The sequence below is a fragment of the Oenanthe melanoleuca genome, chromosome 1 (assembly GCF_029582105.1).
Source record: "Oenanthe melanoleuca isolate GR-GAL-2019-014 chromosome 1, OMel1.0, whole genome shotgun sequence".
Lineage (NCBI taxonomy): Eukaryota > Metazoa > Chordata > Aves > Passeriformes > Muscicapidae > Oenanthe > Oenanthe melanoleuca.
This window is the reverse complement of record NC_079333.1, coordinates 20,829,978-20,846,585: the sequence shown is the minus strand read 5'-3', so window position 1 is coordinate 20,846,585 and position 16,608 is coordinate 20,829,978. Positions and strand designations below refer to the sequence as shown.

At 37.7% G+C, this 16,608-nt stretch overlaps 1 protein-coding gene across 1 annotated transcript in view; it reads left to right on the top strand.

Moving 5' to 3' along the window:
• Positions 1–6,545: 6,545 nt before the first annotated feature.
• F5 (coagulation factor V) overlaps positions 6,546–16,608 on the top strand; it is a 32,952-nt gene continuing 22,889 nt past the window's right edge. Inside the window, exons 1-6 of the mRNA XM_056500078.1 lie at positions 6,546–6,802; positions 9,835–9,926; positions 10,925–11,047; positions 12,069–12,281; positions 15,090–15,233; positions 16,142–16,363. Of these exons, the coding sequence (XP_056356053.1) occupies positions 6,642–6,802; positions 9,835–9,926; positions 10,925–11,047; positions 12,069–12,281; positions 15,090–15,233; positions 16,142–16,363 (955 nt within the window). The 5' untranslated portion in view covers positions 6,546–6,641. The remainder of the gene's footprint in view (positions 6,803–9,834; positions 9,927–10,924; positions 11,048–12,068; positions 12,282–15,089; positions 15,234–16,141; positions 16,364–16,608) is intronic.

The window sequence follows — 16,608 nt, the reverse complement described above, 5'->3', positions numbered from 1 at the left end:
ATTTAAATTCCCTTGAGACCTTTGTGGAGGGGTTTTTTTTCTAGCTATGAATGGTTATATTTCCTCTAGCTGGAGGAAGATTTTAAAAGATGAAAACAATAAGCGATTGTCTTGTTAGGAAAATTTGACTACAGCTTAAATAATTAACTAACTAACCAGTCTTTGAAAGGTGATTTACACTTGAGCAAGACTGAAGATGAACTAGCTGGGGAGACAAAGGAGGGATATAGTCTGTTTATCTTGTAGTAAAGAACAGTCTTACTGGCAAAAATACATCTTGAGGGTAAAGGGAAAAGATTGCTGTGGCAGAGCAAGGTTCAGTCTTGATTATTTGTCTGCCTCAGCTATACTAATTGCCAGTCTAATAGCATGACTTCCTCCTTGGGATGAACACACATGGAGTTGTTTGTGGATTCACATATTGCAGAGGCATCCAGGCTTCAGCAGCCACTTTCTGCCGTGTAAAATGTAAGGTTTTTATTAATGAAGGTTGGAGGAAAGGACCATTGTGTCCCTGTATGTATATTTGTGCATATATTTATAGTCATTAGATTCACTTAAACTGGCTTTCAGGAAAACACTTTTGTCTCAAAAATATCCATCTTGCATTCTGCAAGGTAATCAGAAGTTGGATGTCTGCAATGGACTGAATTTACTGTTGGGTAGGAAGATTGGTCCCAGAGCTGGGCAGAGCTCGTCCCTGTTTTGGCCTATCGTGTGTGCCGTGTTCTTACTTACATGTGAACACGTAATCACATTCTGTGTTCTATGCTAAAAATGACTTTTCCTCTTGATATCTGTCTTCACTTCCTCTTTTTTTGGGCAGTATCTTAAGCAATGTCTATGTAAGTGAAGACTAATGCTGGCTGAAAGCTGTTAAAAAGTTAACCACACCCACTGAGTCATGCCATAGGGATTTGCCTATGAGACTAATCTCAAAGATGTTTTGGGCTTTCTGGTAACAGGAAGCAGCTGTCTTCCATGCAATAAATGGAGGGGCTTGGAGGGGGGCAAAGAGAGGGAGTATGACTTAAAATAACCAGTAGTGATGTGTATGTTTTTCCTTTGATGCATCAGAATCTTTTGAAACATCCTTTTCCCTAAAAGGCATCTGTTCTCCTCCTTTAAGAAGGTGAATTAGTTTCAAAAGTCTCCAGTAAATTAAGGTATAAAATACCACATTCTTTCTTGTCAGGCTTTTGATGAAAACAAGTGACATGATTTTTTTTTTTCTTTAATGTATAACCCAAAAAAGGCTTTTTTCTCTGACCCTAACAGAAAAAGAGGCATAGCAGAATTGAAGAGAATTTGCCAATGGCTTCTAATATCACCATGATATTAAATACCTTGTGGCATTTTTCGCCCTGCACTGTCTGGTGTCACAAAAACCAGTCCTTGGTGACTAAGATGTGCTCTGCTTGGCTGCTTATCAAAGTGCCTGTACCTGCAAGCAAATTTGACCTGGATGCACTTGCAGCAGTTGTACTTTACTTTAATCCTCCTCTTCCTTTGGGATTAATGTTTAAAATTCCTGAAAGAACCAAAGATTGCTGCTGTAGGAACTACTATAAACATGCAAGCGTAGTAACTTCAGTTAAAGCTTCTGTCAAATCCTACATGATTATTAATTACTTGAATTTTGTGTCTGCATCAGAAGAGCTTCTGAGAAGATCTGCTCTGTTCACTTTCCTACTACACACCTTATGGTCCTTGTGACTCTTTGCTTGCCTTCTGTTTCTTGATCTTGGACTTTAGGTACATTCTCATTTACAGGTGCTGCATGCAGTGTAATTTTTGATTTTACTGAATCTAACGATTATGCACAATGAATGAGTTATAATGCAAAGGGAATAACCTCATGGAGATGTAAAATAATGACCATCACAGCCTATTGTCAAACTTCAGATATCTAGTCTTCAATTTACATGAAATGTAAAAATGCTATAATAATAGTAAAAAAAATTAAAATACCAATAAATAGTGGCTTTCGATGAAAAATAAATGTGGAAAAAACTAAATGTGAAAAATAAAAATCAAAGCAGTAACTGTGGGAAGTGCAGTTCTGTATTTAGTATTTTATAAGTCTAATCAAAGCCTAAACTGCGAGTAATGAAGAATGGAAATAGTGTTAAACACACAGGACAATTTCAACTTCGTCCTTCTGTGGCAGCATTTTTAAGTGTGGGAAAGTAGTTTGTTTAACCAGCTTGCTAACTAACAGCCTGGAACCATTGCTAGAGAATTAGAATACTTTGAATTTGTCTGTGTTGTGAAGTCTGTAGGGAACACTTATAATTTAGGGATTTATTATGCTAAAAGCTTACTCATTTCATGTTTCTTTCTGAAACATGCCTTTCTGCTTTTCTAGCGGAAAATAGCCTTTTATCCCAGTAACTTGCAAGATCTGTTTTAAGTCTATTATTTGGAAAAATGAATATCTGGATGTAGAAAATTCAGTGTATAAGAGATGAAAATTTTAATTAATTCAGAATATTATCCTTATTGTTGGAAGTAGGTGTGTACAACTTGATAAGAGGCATTCTCTTTTTTGATAGTCCAGTTTCAGTTGCAACTGATTTATGATGAGAAGATACTTCCTTGCTGTGAACTCTTGCGCTGGTATCCTTACTGTTGTTCTCTACAGAAAGAAATCCAAGATGAATATGCTGCTAGACTGACAGCATGAGGCCAGCTGCTCCTATGGTGCATATCAGTTGTAGACTTGGGCAAATACAGAAATCTCTTAGTAAAGAAGACAAACTGGAACACAGAGAACACAAACAAAGAGTAGGAGCAAAATCCTTTGTTGAGTCAAGCTGAAATTTTTCTGGCAAAAATTAAACACATGACAAGAAAAAAATGGACTTCACTTGAGTCAGTCCAGAATTTTAAGTGAGATATCATTAACGCAGTTTTTGAAGAGAGGAAGCTTGTCTATCCTTGTTTGTTCCTTAAAATGATTCTTTTCAGACCACAAGCCAGTGGTTTTAGACAAATTCATTAAAGCATTGAAATGAGGTTTTACAGCGTTTAGAAAATAAACATGTTTATTTTTTTTCTCCTGTAGCTTTACTGAATTCAGCATCTCTGTACAAATAGTTTTACATCCTGCTAAATAATTGGTTTTGGCAAACACCAACTGGAGAAACACCCAGTTCTAACAAGGTGCATTTGCTTGTCTGCTAAAAAAAATTACAAGTTTGAAACGTGAATGTATTTAGGTTTAAATTAACATGATTGTTTGTCTTCTGAAGTGCCAGGGCAAACTGAAAATGCCCTTCTGTGTTCTTACTGCCTTTTAGTTTGTTTATGACCACAGAAGTCACACAGCCTGCCTTCCCTTAACACTGTACACAATGTGTTCTTGTCAGGCTGTCAGCAAAACACTTACATCTTCTTTTGTGTAACTTGTTCTCTGAAAGAAAGCCTGTTTCTTTGCCATCTTTTCTTTTTGCCTGCTTGTATGTTGGGGTTGTTTTTTTTGCATAGCACACCTACTTTCAGCTTCTTAACTGAGCTGTTTCACAGGTTAACCTTTCTTGGCTTTAAGCCCTCTTGCAAAAGTGAAGGTATTTGGCTGATGGTCTCTGTTCCTGGTTGTGCCTGGCAGATTTGGTAAGTGCTCCCTCTGTCTTTTACCTGCTTCAGAACTACGTGCTCACTACTGATTCAATAATTAACTCCTTGTTTGCCCATGAAGCCTGTTCACCCTGCACTAAACAAAGTACACTGCTGGGCTGCTGCACATTGGTTGGTGTGTTTGAATGAGAGAGAGATCTCTCTTAGGGCATTATAGCAAACAATTCTGCAATTGTTGTACAACTTTTTCTTTGTACTAGCTCCTCCTCTGTCACCAGTTGTGAAAGCTGATGGCAGGCCTCAGGACATAACTGCCTGCTGGCACGTAGGATATTTTTTGATGAAGTAGAACCAACTTTGTTGTGGATCCTAATTTGCTGTTAGCAGCAAGTTGTATATCGCCACTTTACATCTCTTTTTAAAGATCTGTTGTTGATCACTCAGAATCAGCCTAGGCTATTTCACCCAGCCTAGGTGGAAAACTGGCACTGCTGGTTAATTTTCCAGGTCAGCTTTTAGAGCAGGACTGCAAGTATACCCTTAGTATGTTTTCACATGTAGCATAACAAGAAATCAGGACTCTGATTACTGGGTGTTAGAATAGACAATAATCTTGTCCAGTTGGAAGATGCAGACCTGCTCTTTCCTTTCTTGGTTTTCATCTGGCGTTTCAGTATCAGTACATCCCAAAGCTACTACTTGTTTTGGGAATAGCCTTGTTCATTGTGCTGCAGAGATTGTCTTGCCAGCCTGCACTGGACCCACATTCCTCTGTGCATGGCTTTTGACCACATGATTTTTTTATATTGTTATTGACTTGTAATTTACACTTGAACATGTGGCTAAGCGGCGAGGATAAAATATGAAGTTAGCAGCAAGTGCAGTGTTGTGAAGTAGAAAAAAAGATCACAGCTAAATATATGAATGCCCAATAAAGTTGCATAGTCTTGAAAGAGTCAGCCTGAAAGAAAATATTCTGTAGTCACTTCTCATGGACTAATAATAATAGTCTGCAGGCAAACAGTGTTAATTTAAAAAATATTATATACATGTATTAGACTTTCGCAACATCAGACAGGATATAATTGCAGATACTAGAAATTAAAGATCAGGCGGAAGGGAACAATATCTTTAGATTATTAATAATGATTTTCAGAACACTGAAACTTCATAAAGCCTAGAGGATATGGTTGTGATGGAATAGCTTAAATAAAAGGAAAAAAAAAGCCTAAGGCTGATGCAGATGATTTCAGGTAGGTCAATTTTACATTGATACTTAAAATGTGAGAAGAGTACAAAATAAGAAGCAAGCAGACAGTGTTGGATTTATTGTTTGTAAAGGGTTAAAGAAGGGTAACATGGTAATCAATGTAGCTTATGGAAAGTATCTCTAGTGCAATTTGATACTGTTTTAAAAAACTATCAATATGATCAACTGCATTTATGAAAGAAATTCTTACCTTTAGAGCGAATACTGCATAATCTGTTGACTAAGAAATTTCAAAAGCAGAGCTCTCAAATTCCTCAAAATGGATTAAAAGGAAGTAACCAATTGATGTCAGGTTTAATGACACAAAATGGGGGGTATTAATAACATCATCTGGGTATTAATTTTTAGCCTGCAATATTTTAGCTTTTTATTAAAAAAGAAAAATTATTAGAAGCCTACTTATAATGGAAATTTCAAACACAAACACTTAGTTCATTAAACAGAATCCCAGGAAGATTTGTTCAAAGAAATATACCATGATGTTGGTAATCATGTGCTGTCTAAATGAGCATGATTGTTTTCATGTTTATGCACCAAATGATCCTGAAGTTTGGTAGTGAGCATTTAGCTGTTGGTCTTCATCAATTTTTTTCTCAGCCATTTTCCCTATTTCTTCTAAGGCTTTATGGTACCATATAGTTTGGGTAGAATTAACCGAGCTTCCAGTTAGGCCATTCTGCTGTTAAAAAATGTATCAAACCTAGAATTGATCAGCTTTTCTTTTGAAGTAATCCAAAATGAAATGTCCTTTCTATCTAGTTCTGAAGTGGAGTTATTTTGATTTAGGGGTTTATGTAATATTTTCATTAAAATATTAGCAAAACATTATTGAAAATGTTGCTTTCGTTTTCTGGCCACAAAAAAAAAAAAATAGTTAGGATTTTTAGTTTTTCTAGTAATTGAGTGTATGGGAAATATGATCAACAATTTACTTGTTGTTTTGACCAGCTTCTTAGCACTGGCAAAAGCAGGGTAATAAATTTTTGGTAATACAGTTGACATTGATAATTATCATATCAGAAGGTATTTTCCTAATAATTTCTTGTTAGATAAATGTCAACAGACCCTAGTCAAGACTAGATTAAAAGTCTCCAGTCTGACTTGGCAGCTGCCACTGAGAAGCCTATTGGTTACCTATTACCTGAGGTATTTGGGAGTGTAGTGGGAATCAAACTGAAGCTGGCAACGTTTAGAAAGGCGGCTGCCTTACTGTTACCAGCATGCAGTACACAGTGATCTGAACTAGATTTTAGCTCTGCACCCAGTACTAGTCCCTGCACCTAATCCTTCAGTATTTTGCTTTTAATCTGGGAATGATTTCTTAGGTACTGTAGCATCTAGCTGGGAAATTTCCATCAGTGCCAGCCATGTGCTGGGTTTCTGTTTTCTGGGAAGATAGAAAATATGCCCCCCTTCTTCCTAACCACTTAAATCAAACATCCTGTAATTGAAGTAATCTAAATAATCTTCTGCCTCTGATATCCTGCTGCTTCAGTACACAATGACCCAACCACCTAGTGGGGCTGAAGCTGCTTCTCCTTGGTGCTTGTCTCTTGCTAGAGGTGGTGTGGAGGAGGGGAAGGAAGGTAGTTTAAACAGTTTTTTATCTCTATTGGATCCCTGTCAGTAACGGGAGGCGGAGGTGAAGAGCAATGACCTGAGCAGAGCAAATGTTGTTACCCTGTTGCATCATAATTATTTCATATCTGAGGGGAAGTCAGAAGCAGCAACAGCAATAAAAGCAGTGGTTTCTGCCTTGTTTTCCAGAGCAGCATCAACAGGCATCTCTACCATGACACTGCACTGCTTGCAGCTTTTTCTCTTACTTCTGCTTGGTTCATGGTGGCCAGACTCGGAGCAGCATGTGGCGGGAGCTGTGAAGGTCAGGGAGCACTATATAGCTGCACAGATCACTAGCTGGACCTACAAACCGGAACCTGAGGAAAAGTCCAGGTAACAAAGCACAGGAGAAGGATGAAATTAGTCCTCCCTTGTGACTGAAAAGAGATTTGTGTCTCATCTCTTGTGGAATTGTAGAGCCCAGGGGAATTTTGGAGCCCAGTCTGTTGATTTTCAGAGGAACTTGGTTGACCTTAAACAGCATGATCTGAACTAGAGCCAGTGACATATTAAAAGCTCCGGACTTGCTTTTGTCATTTTTGCATAGGTTAATGTTGGTTGCTTGGGGTATTTTAATGTATTTATTTTAGGTGCATGGATGTTGAGCAACATTAAGTTGAGCCATGGTTTGGTAAGATTTCAACAACTTTAAGACTTTAGAATTTGCTGAAGGAATAATTCTGCTCCAGTTTTGATGCTATCACTTTCACTTAAATCAGAACCAGATGAACTTTGGAACTAGCTGTACAGTTTGAGTTGTTCAGGAGTTTTATGAAATATAAATTCTGAGTTCTGATGAGTACAGGTTGTTAGATCAAGCATTGCTCTGCTTCATTAAGTGAGAATATTGATTTCATTTTTTTCAGATAGCATTGTAAAGTGGCCAGCCTACCTGCATCCACCAATCAAGAATATAAAATATGTTATTTTTATTACTACCACTATCCTTAGGATTATAAACACTGCAAGTGCAGTGCTACAGATTACAGAACTTGGATGTAATTTTGAATTCTGTTTAAATTAGGGAGTCAAGTTACTAAAAATTAAACATTAAAATTAATTTGAAATTACTTGTCCTCCTACATTAAAACTGTTTTTGGATATTGCTGGTTATATATATATATATATATATATATATATATATATGTAGGTGGATAACTTGCTTTTTTTAGTTTAGATTTTTTTTTCTCCTAAACATATATTGCATTTCAGAATAATATGGAAAAGATACTTCCAGTTTAGATCATGACTTTCTATTTTTTTTTCCAAGATTTAATTATAACAAAGTTTCTGTGATTTCTAAAACCCCCTTGAAAGTTTAATATAGCTGGTATAAGCATAATGTTGAATTGGCAAGACAGAAGAAAATAGGATTTTCATATGGGAACATGAAGCCAGATGCCATTTAAGTATTGACGTGGACGTGAATTTTTACTTAGAACTTTATTCTCTTCTGCACTGGGTACATCAGTGTAAGCATCAACTGCTGTTTGGTTAAATTCACATTGTGGATTGAGTGTTTTCATGCAGTTGAGTCTCACAAGACTGTCTAAAACATCGATGAAGTTCTCTGAGATAACCGAGCAGTATTTTATGTGCATTGAGTTATTTTATGTCTATTGAGTTACCTTGCCTAAGTATTTAGAGCAAGTCACATCCCAGATGGGTCTAATGAATTTTGTAGAGCTTATAGAAATTTAAAACCCAAATAGAAAACCAAAACAAACAAACAAGCAAACAAAACCCAACAAAACTACCTGCTAAAAAAACCAAAACAAAACAACTCACACCTCAACACAAATATACTCACTGAGGAAGAGTTAATGGCTTGGATCCTAAAGGTATTGGAGTATGTAACTTGTGCTGATTTCAGTAGAAGCTGAATGTCTAAATGCAATGTAAGAATCTGATACTTTGGCACTTTTCTTTCTAAATAACTAAAGAGAGACTAGAAGGAAAATTGATTCTTCCTGAACTATTTCCTTAATTTTCCGATCATAGAGGCTAGAAAAGGATACCTAACATCTCTGAGTGTCGGTCTTATTTTGGCAGAGGTTTGTTACCATGTACAAGTGCTATTTATCTATCAGGCATTTCAGCACAAAGTGAAAATGCATTATCTGTGCATCTTGCAGTGTTGCTGCTACAGTTCCTAAAAGTTATATAACTAAACCTGCTTGCATAGTGCGATATTTCTGTTAGTGCTCTAGGTATTTTATTCCTCCTCACTATGCAACTGGCACTGATAAATTTCCTCTTCTACCCTACAGTCTTAAGTGCATATTCTCTTTAACATTGCCACATTAGGACAGCTCTTGTCAATGAAGATCCCATCCTTGCCCCTAAAAAGTTAAACAAAATTTTATAAATGACTTTAAGGAGAGGGGAATGAATTGAAACACGAGTTGCTTGTGCCTGACTGCTGTGGTGAGAGAGGGTTGCAGAGGAATTTACAAGAGATCTCTTCCAAGAGATCTCCCCCTTACGGACTCTGGGTGTCACTGAAGTGGGTTCTCTCTCTGCTCTCTGTGCTCGGCCTCCCCATGCTTGAGCAGCCCATCAGCTCCTCACTGTCAAATGTGCCTGAAAGGCCATTACGAAGAAAACAGGTGGACTTACTGTTGGATTCAGTCATTATACATAATATAGTAAATCAGCCAATAAATGTGAAGGGCTGTTATCCTTTCAGCCCTCTTCTCGTCATTATTTCCATTGCAGAAGTGTCGTGTGCTGGTTTCCTTCTGCTTGCCTAAATATTTTCTAAGAAAACATTGTGTGGTCTCCTGGGTGCCAAATTGTTTATGTAACAAGACTAAGGGCACTTGCAGTGTTTCTCATTTTCTAACTTGCTGTGAAATTCTAAATTGTTGTCAAGAGAACAGCTTTGTGCTTGCCTCCAGAGTCCTTCCTATGACAGGAGCTTGCTGTTAATGCTATTGTAAAAACCTTCTGGTGGGTCTTAAAGTTCAACACAGGGCTAATTAAACAGAAATTCAGATTTCTTTCACTGTGTTTTGTCAGATACTTTCTAGGTTAAGTATGGTTGAGACATCTTCTTCTGTGTCTTGGACAAAATAAAGGCATCTTACCCCAGAATCAAAAGGACCCATAAAAACCACCAGTAAAATCAGAGGTGAACTGTTCTAGGTATGGATATTGGATGATCAGGAATATCATCAATTCAACAGAGTAAGAGGGAGAAGGGAATACACTACAAAGAGTTGGACTGTGTGCTTTGCCTTCAGCAAAGTGTGCAAATGATTAAATGTATTTCCAAGATTCACTTCTTGAGATATCCATTAAACAGCAATGGCATGTCTGAGAATCTTTGTCCTTTCAATATTTTTTGTAATTTTTGGTTTCAGATTGGAACATTCAGATCCTGTATTTAAGAAAATTTCTTACAGAGAATATGAAGTGGATTTTAAAAAAGAAAAACCAGCAAATACATTTTCAGGTAAACAGGAATGAAATGTTCCGAGTATTTTCATTTGTTGCTTGTTTTAAAGCCAGTGGCAGCCTAAGCAAACTTTTATTTTTGTGTCATTATTTGCACATAAACCAAATAGGCACAGGGGATGAGGTCTCTGCAGTGCAGGACTAGGCTTCCAAAGGCCACAGCGAGGTTGGGCTTTCAGAAGATCTGGCTGTCTGCAAATCAGTTGCACCATACCAAGTTGTTCACTTGGTTTTCAGCATCTGATGAGATTTACCACATATGTTTAGATTTGGCACAGCCACAGCAATGGCACTATGAATTCCTAGGAAGGAAGGAGCCTAAGGCCTGAAACTAAATATACACAAAATAGCTTACAGAAAGAGACTGACAAGCCAAAAGTTGTCTTAGCAGCTTTTTCAATTGCTTATTTTTGCAACATGGGGAGTAGGGATAGAAGCTCTTGAAATCTTTTGTAGGAAATGCCTCAAGAAATTTGCAGTGTGGAACTGATTATTTACTTGGATAACTTTTGGGAATTGAAAGATCTCTCTGTTCTTTTACTTCTGACATTCAGAGTGCTACTTAAAGTAGTGTGTTTGAATGCCTTTCTCTAAACTCTTGAACTATAAAATGTTTATTTTCTAAAACTATTTCATTAAATTGTATGTGAAAGATGCCTAGAAATTTTCAATGAACCTCAAGATGAATCTTTTGATAAAGTTTCTGTATCTGTAAATAACATTTTTTCACCTAAATTTACTATTTTCCTGTGATTTTTAAGGGCTAGTTGCCAGATACATAATTCATAACATTTCAGAATGTGCACTACAGGCTTTGCGTACCCATATGTCTTTTTATGGGTAAATCTTCACTGCAGTGTTATTACATTCTCTGCATTAATTTTGGAACTTGTACTTTGAGAGCTAATATTTTCTAAAGGGGGAGAGAATTCTTTGTTTCACTGAATATACTGTTTTATTAATATTTTCCTCTTTCTTTATCTTGAATAACTACAGGACTTCTGGGACCAACCCTGCGTGCTGAAGTGGGAGATACTTTAGTGGTTCACCTTAAAAATATGGCTGACAAGCCAGTCAGTATTCATCCTCAGGGTCTAGTTTACAGCAAAAATGAAGAAGGTAATTACTGTGAAAACTACATGTTTTGCTCATTTACTTAGAGACTACTGTGTGAAATGTTGAGAGGGGTCCAGATCAATGTTTGAGGCTATATGTAACATAAATATCTGTTGATCCTGGATTGCAACTTCACACCCATTGTTAGCTCCTTTCTTGTTTATCAGTGTAACACAAGGAATATGAGTGTTATGAGCACAGTTTCCTGACATGCTGTTCTGATACTCAGCATGTAATGCTCAGCTTTATGGTGCTTTGCTCCATACCCTCTTGAGACCAGCAAAAAGAGATGATAAACTATGACCAAATGGACAGTAACATGTCTGTACCAGCACAAAGTGAGTTTGGTTGCTCATGCCAGAGCTCTGACCCAGAGTTTAAAAATAAATTCATGCAAGGCTTTGTTTGTTGTGTGGGTGCAAAAGGAGTTTTGCAACTACATCTCATGGCATTGAACAGAACATCTCATTGGAAGTGATGGGCAATTCTGTTTGACTGTTTTATTAATTAATGTACCTTATGCACTTCAGATTTCGATTCTGTGTCTCCCTTTTGTCATATTATAGATCTGTTGGATGTGGCAGGCACAGACATGAGCTGTTACTGCTCAATATGTGGATGTGCAGTGTACAAAAGGCTTAAGGCAGCAAGGCAGTGCCAGCCCATGCAGTGGCTTTAGAAGAGACAGTTAGAAAGGTGACAGAGTGGACAGCATCCCTCTGCAGAGCATCAGTGAGCAGAGGCTGGGCTTCATCCCATCCTAACCCTAGACAGACTGATGAAGAGCCCAACCCTTTGGCACTGGTGATACTTCTAGGAAATCTTTAATCTGTAAGAAACAGGATGATGGTGGAATAGCTGCTCTCCAACAACGTGTGAGTGGAATCATGAGTTATCTCTTTGAAGCTGAAGTATCTTATAAGCAAGATCAAACCAAACTTTTGGAACTGATTGTACAAAGATATTCTGGGCATTTTAATTGCTCTTTTTCTTCATGCCTCCCTATTGACTCTCTTCTTGGCAGGCTCCCTGTATGATGACAGAACATCACCTGCAGAAAAACGAGATGATGCTGTACTTCCAGGCCAGCTTTACACATATGTGTGGGATATATCAGAAGAAGTTGGTCCAAGAGAAGCTGACCTTCCTTGTCTTACTTATGCTTACTATTCTCATGAGAACATGGCAATGGATTTTAACTCTGGTCTGATTGGAGCATTGCTGATCTGTAAAAAAGGTAATGAAATGCTGTAAGACTACTATAAAGTAATACATTTTCATTTCTTAACAAAGATGATAATAATGAGAGAAGATGCATTATTTTCTTTTCCACATCTTTACATGCAGTGTAAAACAAATGTTTTTTAACATCGTTCTTTTAGATGTTAAAGTTTTTAAATGCTAGTTTTCATGAAGTTTCATCCTATAATTGTAGGATGGGCAAAAACCATTAATAAATAGATATATTTGTCGATACTGGTTGCATTTTCAGTTGATTAACTGCTAAATGTATGACCTCAAATTTTCCATCTTAGAATAAATATTTTTTAAAACTTCATTCAAAATGGTTTGGCCATTTCAGAGAATAAGGCAGGAAGTAATTGTTTTACCCAATGTCTTTTAAAGGCTGTCTTGATCAAGAAACTGGAACACTCTCTCTTTTGTAACAAGGGTTTAAAATTGCAGAACAGTGTGTCTTTTGCTAGTCATTTGAAGATATGGCCAAATTTGAGCAGATTATAAGTCTTATAATTGTTTTTGCATGCAATCAGAGACTTCAGTCTCAATCATTGAATTCCATCACCACTAATAAGAAGTGGGGTTTGTAGCACTTTAAATAGCTTCTAGATACATATCCCTGGTTTAGGGGAGAATTGAAACAATATGTCATTGTGTAAAGTACTTACACTTTTTACTGATCCCTTAAATCCAAGGTTTTTCAAAATTATATATCCTTCTTGTGGTGAATGTGCTGTGAGTTATTTAGCTTGATTTAGTTTGAGTCAAAAATTTTGTGTAGACTATAGACTGCATGGACTTGGACCTCAAAGCTTCCCTGAAAGCAAACAGAGCACTGGTTCAGTGTAGGTTGCACAAGGACATTTCCTCACCCATAGATGCCCATTTTAATGCAGAACACATCTACTCTTATCATCTCAAAGGAGTGGCATTAGTATTAATTATGTTCCTCCTGATTTTTTTTTTTTTTTTTAATGATTGGTGCTTTTAGTATAATCTAGGACTTGGGTTTTTTTCCTGATTTTCTTGGCAATTTTTTCTCTCAGTTTCTGTGTATATGCACATTTTGTGGCATACTGGTTGAGCTAATCTGGGTAAATACTTTAAAACTACTTCCTTCTCAGGCTTCTCAAATTCATGCACTCTGGACTTGAGTAGGATATGAATTTGAGATGGACTGGTGTGACTACTACCTTTTAGAAAATTTGGGTGTATCTTTTGGGCTAGAACAAAGGCAAACAGCTCACTATGCATATTTTTAAGATTTCTGAACACAGTTTTTTTACTGGGCGCTGTGTCTGGTAGATGTGCAATGTGTCTGTGTATTTATTCTGTCTGGCATGGAGTTTTGTTTCTTCACAGCAGCTCATATGTTGCTGTGCTTTGGATTTGTGGCTTATTAGCATTGATAATACACCCACCCATGTTTGAGCTGTTGCTGAACAGTGCTTGCACAGTGTCAAGGCTTTCTCTTTTTCCTGCTCAGACCTCCCAAATAGTGGGCTAGGAGTGAACAAGAGGTTGGGAGGGGACCCATCTGGATAGATGAAACAGATTGGTCAAAGGGTTATTTTCCACCATTAACATCATTCTGCAATGCAAACTGGAGGCAGAGGAGGAAGTAACAGTGTGGGGAGAATGAGGAGTGTTGACTTCCAAGGTTACTGTTTTTGAGAGACTGACTGAGCATCAGTCAGCTTGTGGGAGATGATGAGTGATTTCTTCTGTGTTGCTTGTTGTTTTGTCCTCTTTCCTTCACCTTTGAACCACCCATGAGTTTTCTCATTTTTGTTCTTCCTGATCTCTCTCCTATCCTGTTGGGGATGGGGAGGCATTGGAGTGGGTGTTTGGCTGCTGGTTGGGGTCAACTCCCCACAGTCTGACACGTTTAAGAGGTGGTAAGGTTATAATAAGTGAACTTTTGAGTTGAAGCACTGCCTGGATGTTCTTTGCGTGGCAAGTAGATAAATTCCTCTGTTGATCTGAGGCCTCTTTTGTGAAGAAAAACAGAACTTTGTAGCTTCTCATAAATTTAAAAAAATAAATATTCAAGATAATATCTTCCACTGCCTCTTTTCCTAGGCAGAGGAATCAACAAGTTTGCAAATTTTTAATTCTTGCAGTCCAGAGGGGCCAGATTATGTTTTGAAAGTAACAAGTGGAAGTTTTTGATGTGAGCAATCTACAGAAAGAATCAGTAAATATCACATCAGTTCTGTATGGCATGTCCAGAATGAATTCTACTTCTTGACAGAAATTACATTTGTATCACAAAGTCAACCGAGACAGTTTCTTGTAACCGATCCAGCACAGCAGTGTCTGCTAAAGTCTTTTGTTTGCAAATATTGTTTGCTTAGTGGCTGGTTTTAAGCTTTTTAAAGGTACTGATGACCTCAGTGCTGGAAAAGGTGCTGTTTACACTACTGGGGACTCTGCCATCACTCTTCTCCTTACCTCACATTCTGAATAGAGAGGGCAGCACCCGATTCTGAACTGAAGGTGTTTGACAATTCCCTCCATTAAGGTGATCTCTGCAACACATTGCCAGAAATTGTCTGAGACAATTCACTGCATGATGTTTATCTTCTCTGGAATACTTCAGACTTTTGATTTTGTGATTACCCAATCCAAAAGTACTTTCAGGAATAAAAGCACATTATGAGCATTCCTAAGGCCTTGTTTTGATCAGGCTCAGCCAGTACATGCTAACAGGTAAAACAAGCTCATTAAATATACATTATAAATATGCATCTGAAATCTGCATTATTTCTGCTTCAAATTGAGACCTGTTGTTTCTCCTTCACAGGAAGTCTAAATGAGGATGGGTCACAGAAACATTTTGACAGGGAATATGTGCTTATGTTTGGTGTGTTTGATGAAAACAAGAGTTGGCAAAGATCAGCATCAGTCAAGTATACAATTAATGGCTATACTGATGGAACGTTACCAGGTACTGTTCAGGCTTATGTGAAATGAAACTAGCATTTATGTACACTGAATATTACCTTCAGTTGCTTCTCATGCACAGGAATGGGAATGTGGAGATATGGGATACAGCCTTTTTTAGAATGTGTCTGTGAGCATCTAAATTCTGGAAGAAAAGCTGTGCTGCTGAAAGGAAGACGTGCCATATTACTGATAGGAGCACTGAGGTTACTTCTGAGAAGAATTCTACTTGAAGAAAAGGATTACTACCTTAATAAAAATATTTAATAAGCTCCTTGCTTTTTTGTAACAAGCTGATGGTGAGAGAGTGATTTGATTAAGTGAATTGTTGGTTCTGCAGCATATAGAACATCCTTGGTGCAGGACTTCCTGAAAGTGGAAAGTCAGTTATCATTAAAGGACTCAATTAAGTGGAAGGTGGTAGTGGGGCTATTCTGTTGCTGCTGCTTTTCTGTTGTTCTCCTAAGAAAAAACTTTCCTCTCTCTCTCCCATCCATTGTGCAAATACAAAAGACTGTTTTAAGTGGGGATTTTTTAAAGAAAATATTAGACAGGGTAGTTACTGTCACTAGGTAGCCCATCTGTTTTCAGCTCAGATCCTTCCTTTGCTCTTTGTCTTTCCTGTCCTGCTTTCCCCTCACTCCCCAAGCAAGGACAGGTCAGCTTTCCAAAAGAAAGTGTTTTTCCTTTTTTCACCAGCTCGTTTGTCACTTGCAGGTAAAATTTAAACACCTATATACAGGATGTTGATATCTGTTCCATTTACACACTTCTGAAACTTTCTCTTGTTGCAAACGTCAATCACAGCAATTTTTTAAATGTTTTCAGTGAAGGTTCACTTCAAACCTAGAGTGCATGGGGAACTTACATGATTTGCCTGTATTCTGAACCCTAATCTCATGTCTCTTTCAGATTTAGAGGCTTGTGCATATGACAACATTAGCTGGCACTTGATAGGAATGAGTTCTAAGCCAGAAATCTTCTCCATTCATATCAATGGCCAGTCCATGGAGCAAAAACATCGCCGAGTTTCTGCTGTTAACTTGGTGGGAGGAGCCTCAAGCACCGTAAACATGACAGTGACTGAGGAGGGAAGGTGGCTCATATCTTCTCTTGTCCAAAAGCACATGCAAGGCAAGGAAACATCTAGTTATTAGGCACCTGTAAAGCTGTTCTTCTCTATGTCCCAAATGGCTCCTACTGTTTTGCAACAGTACAGTTAATCTGTTTCAGGTGATTTTGTCATTTCACTAAGAAACTGACCAAGAACAGGGCATTCTGTTTGAGGTGCATGGTGAGCTGAAAGATGTTCTTATCTGCAGCTTTACTGCAGTGTCCACATCACAGAGCAACAGTGATTCAGTACTCCACCGTCTAAG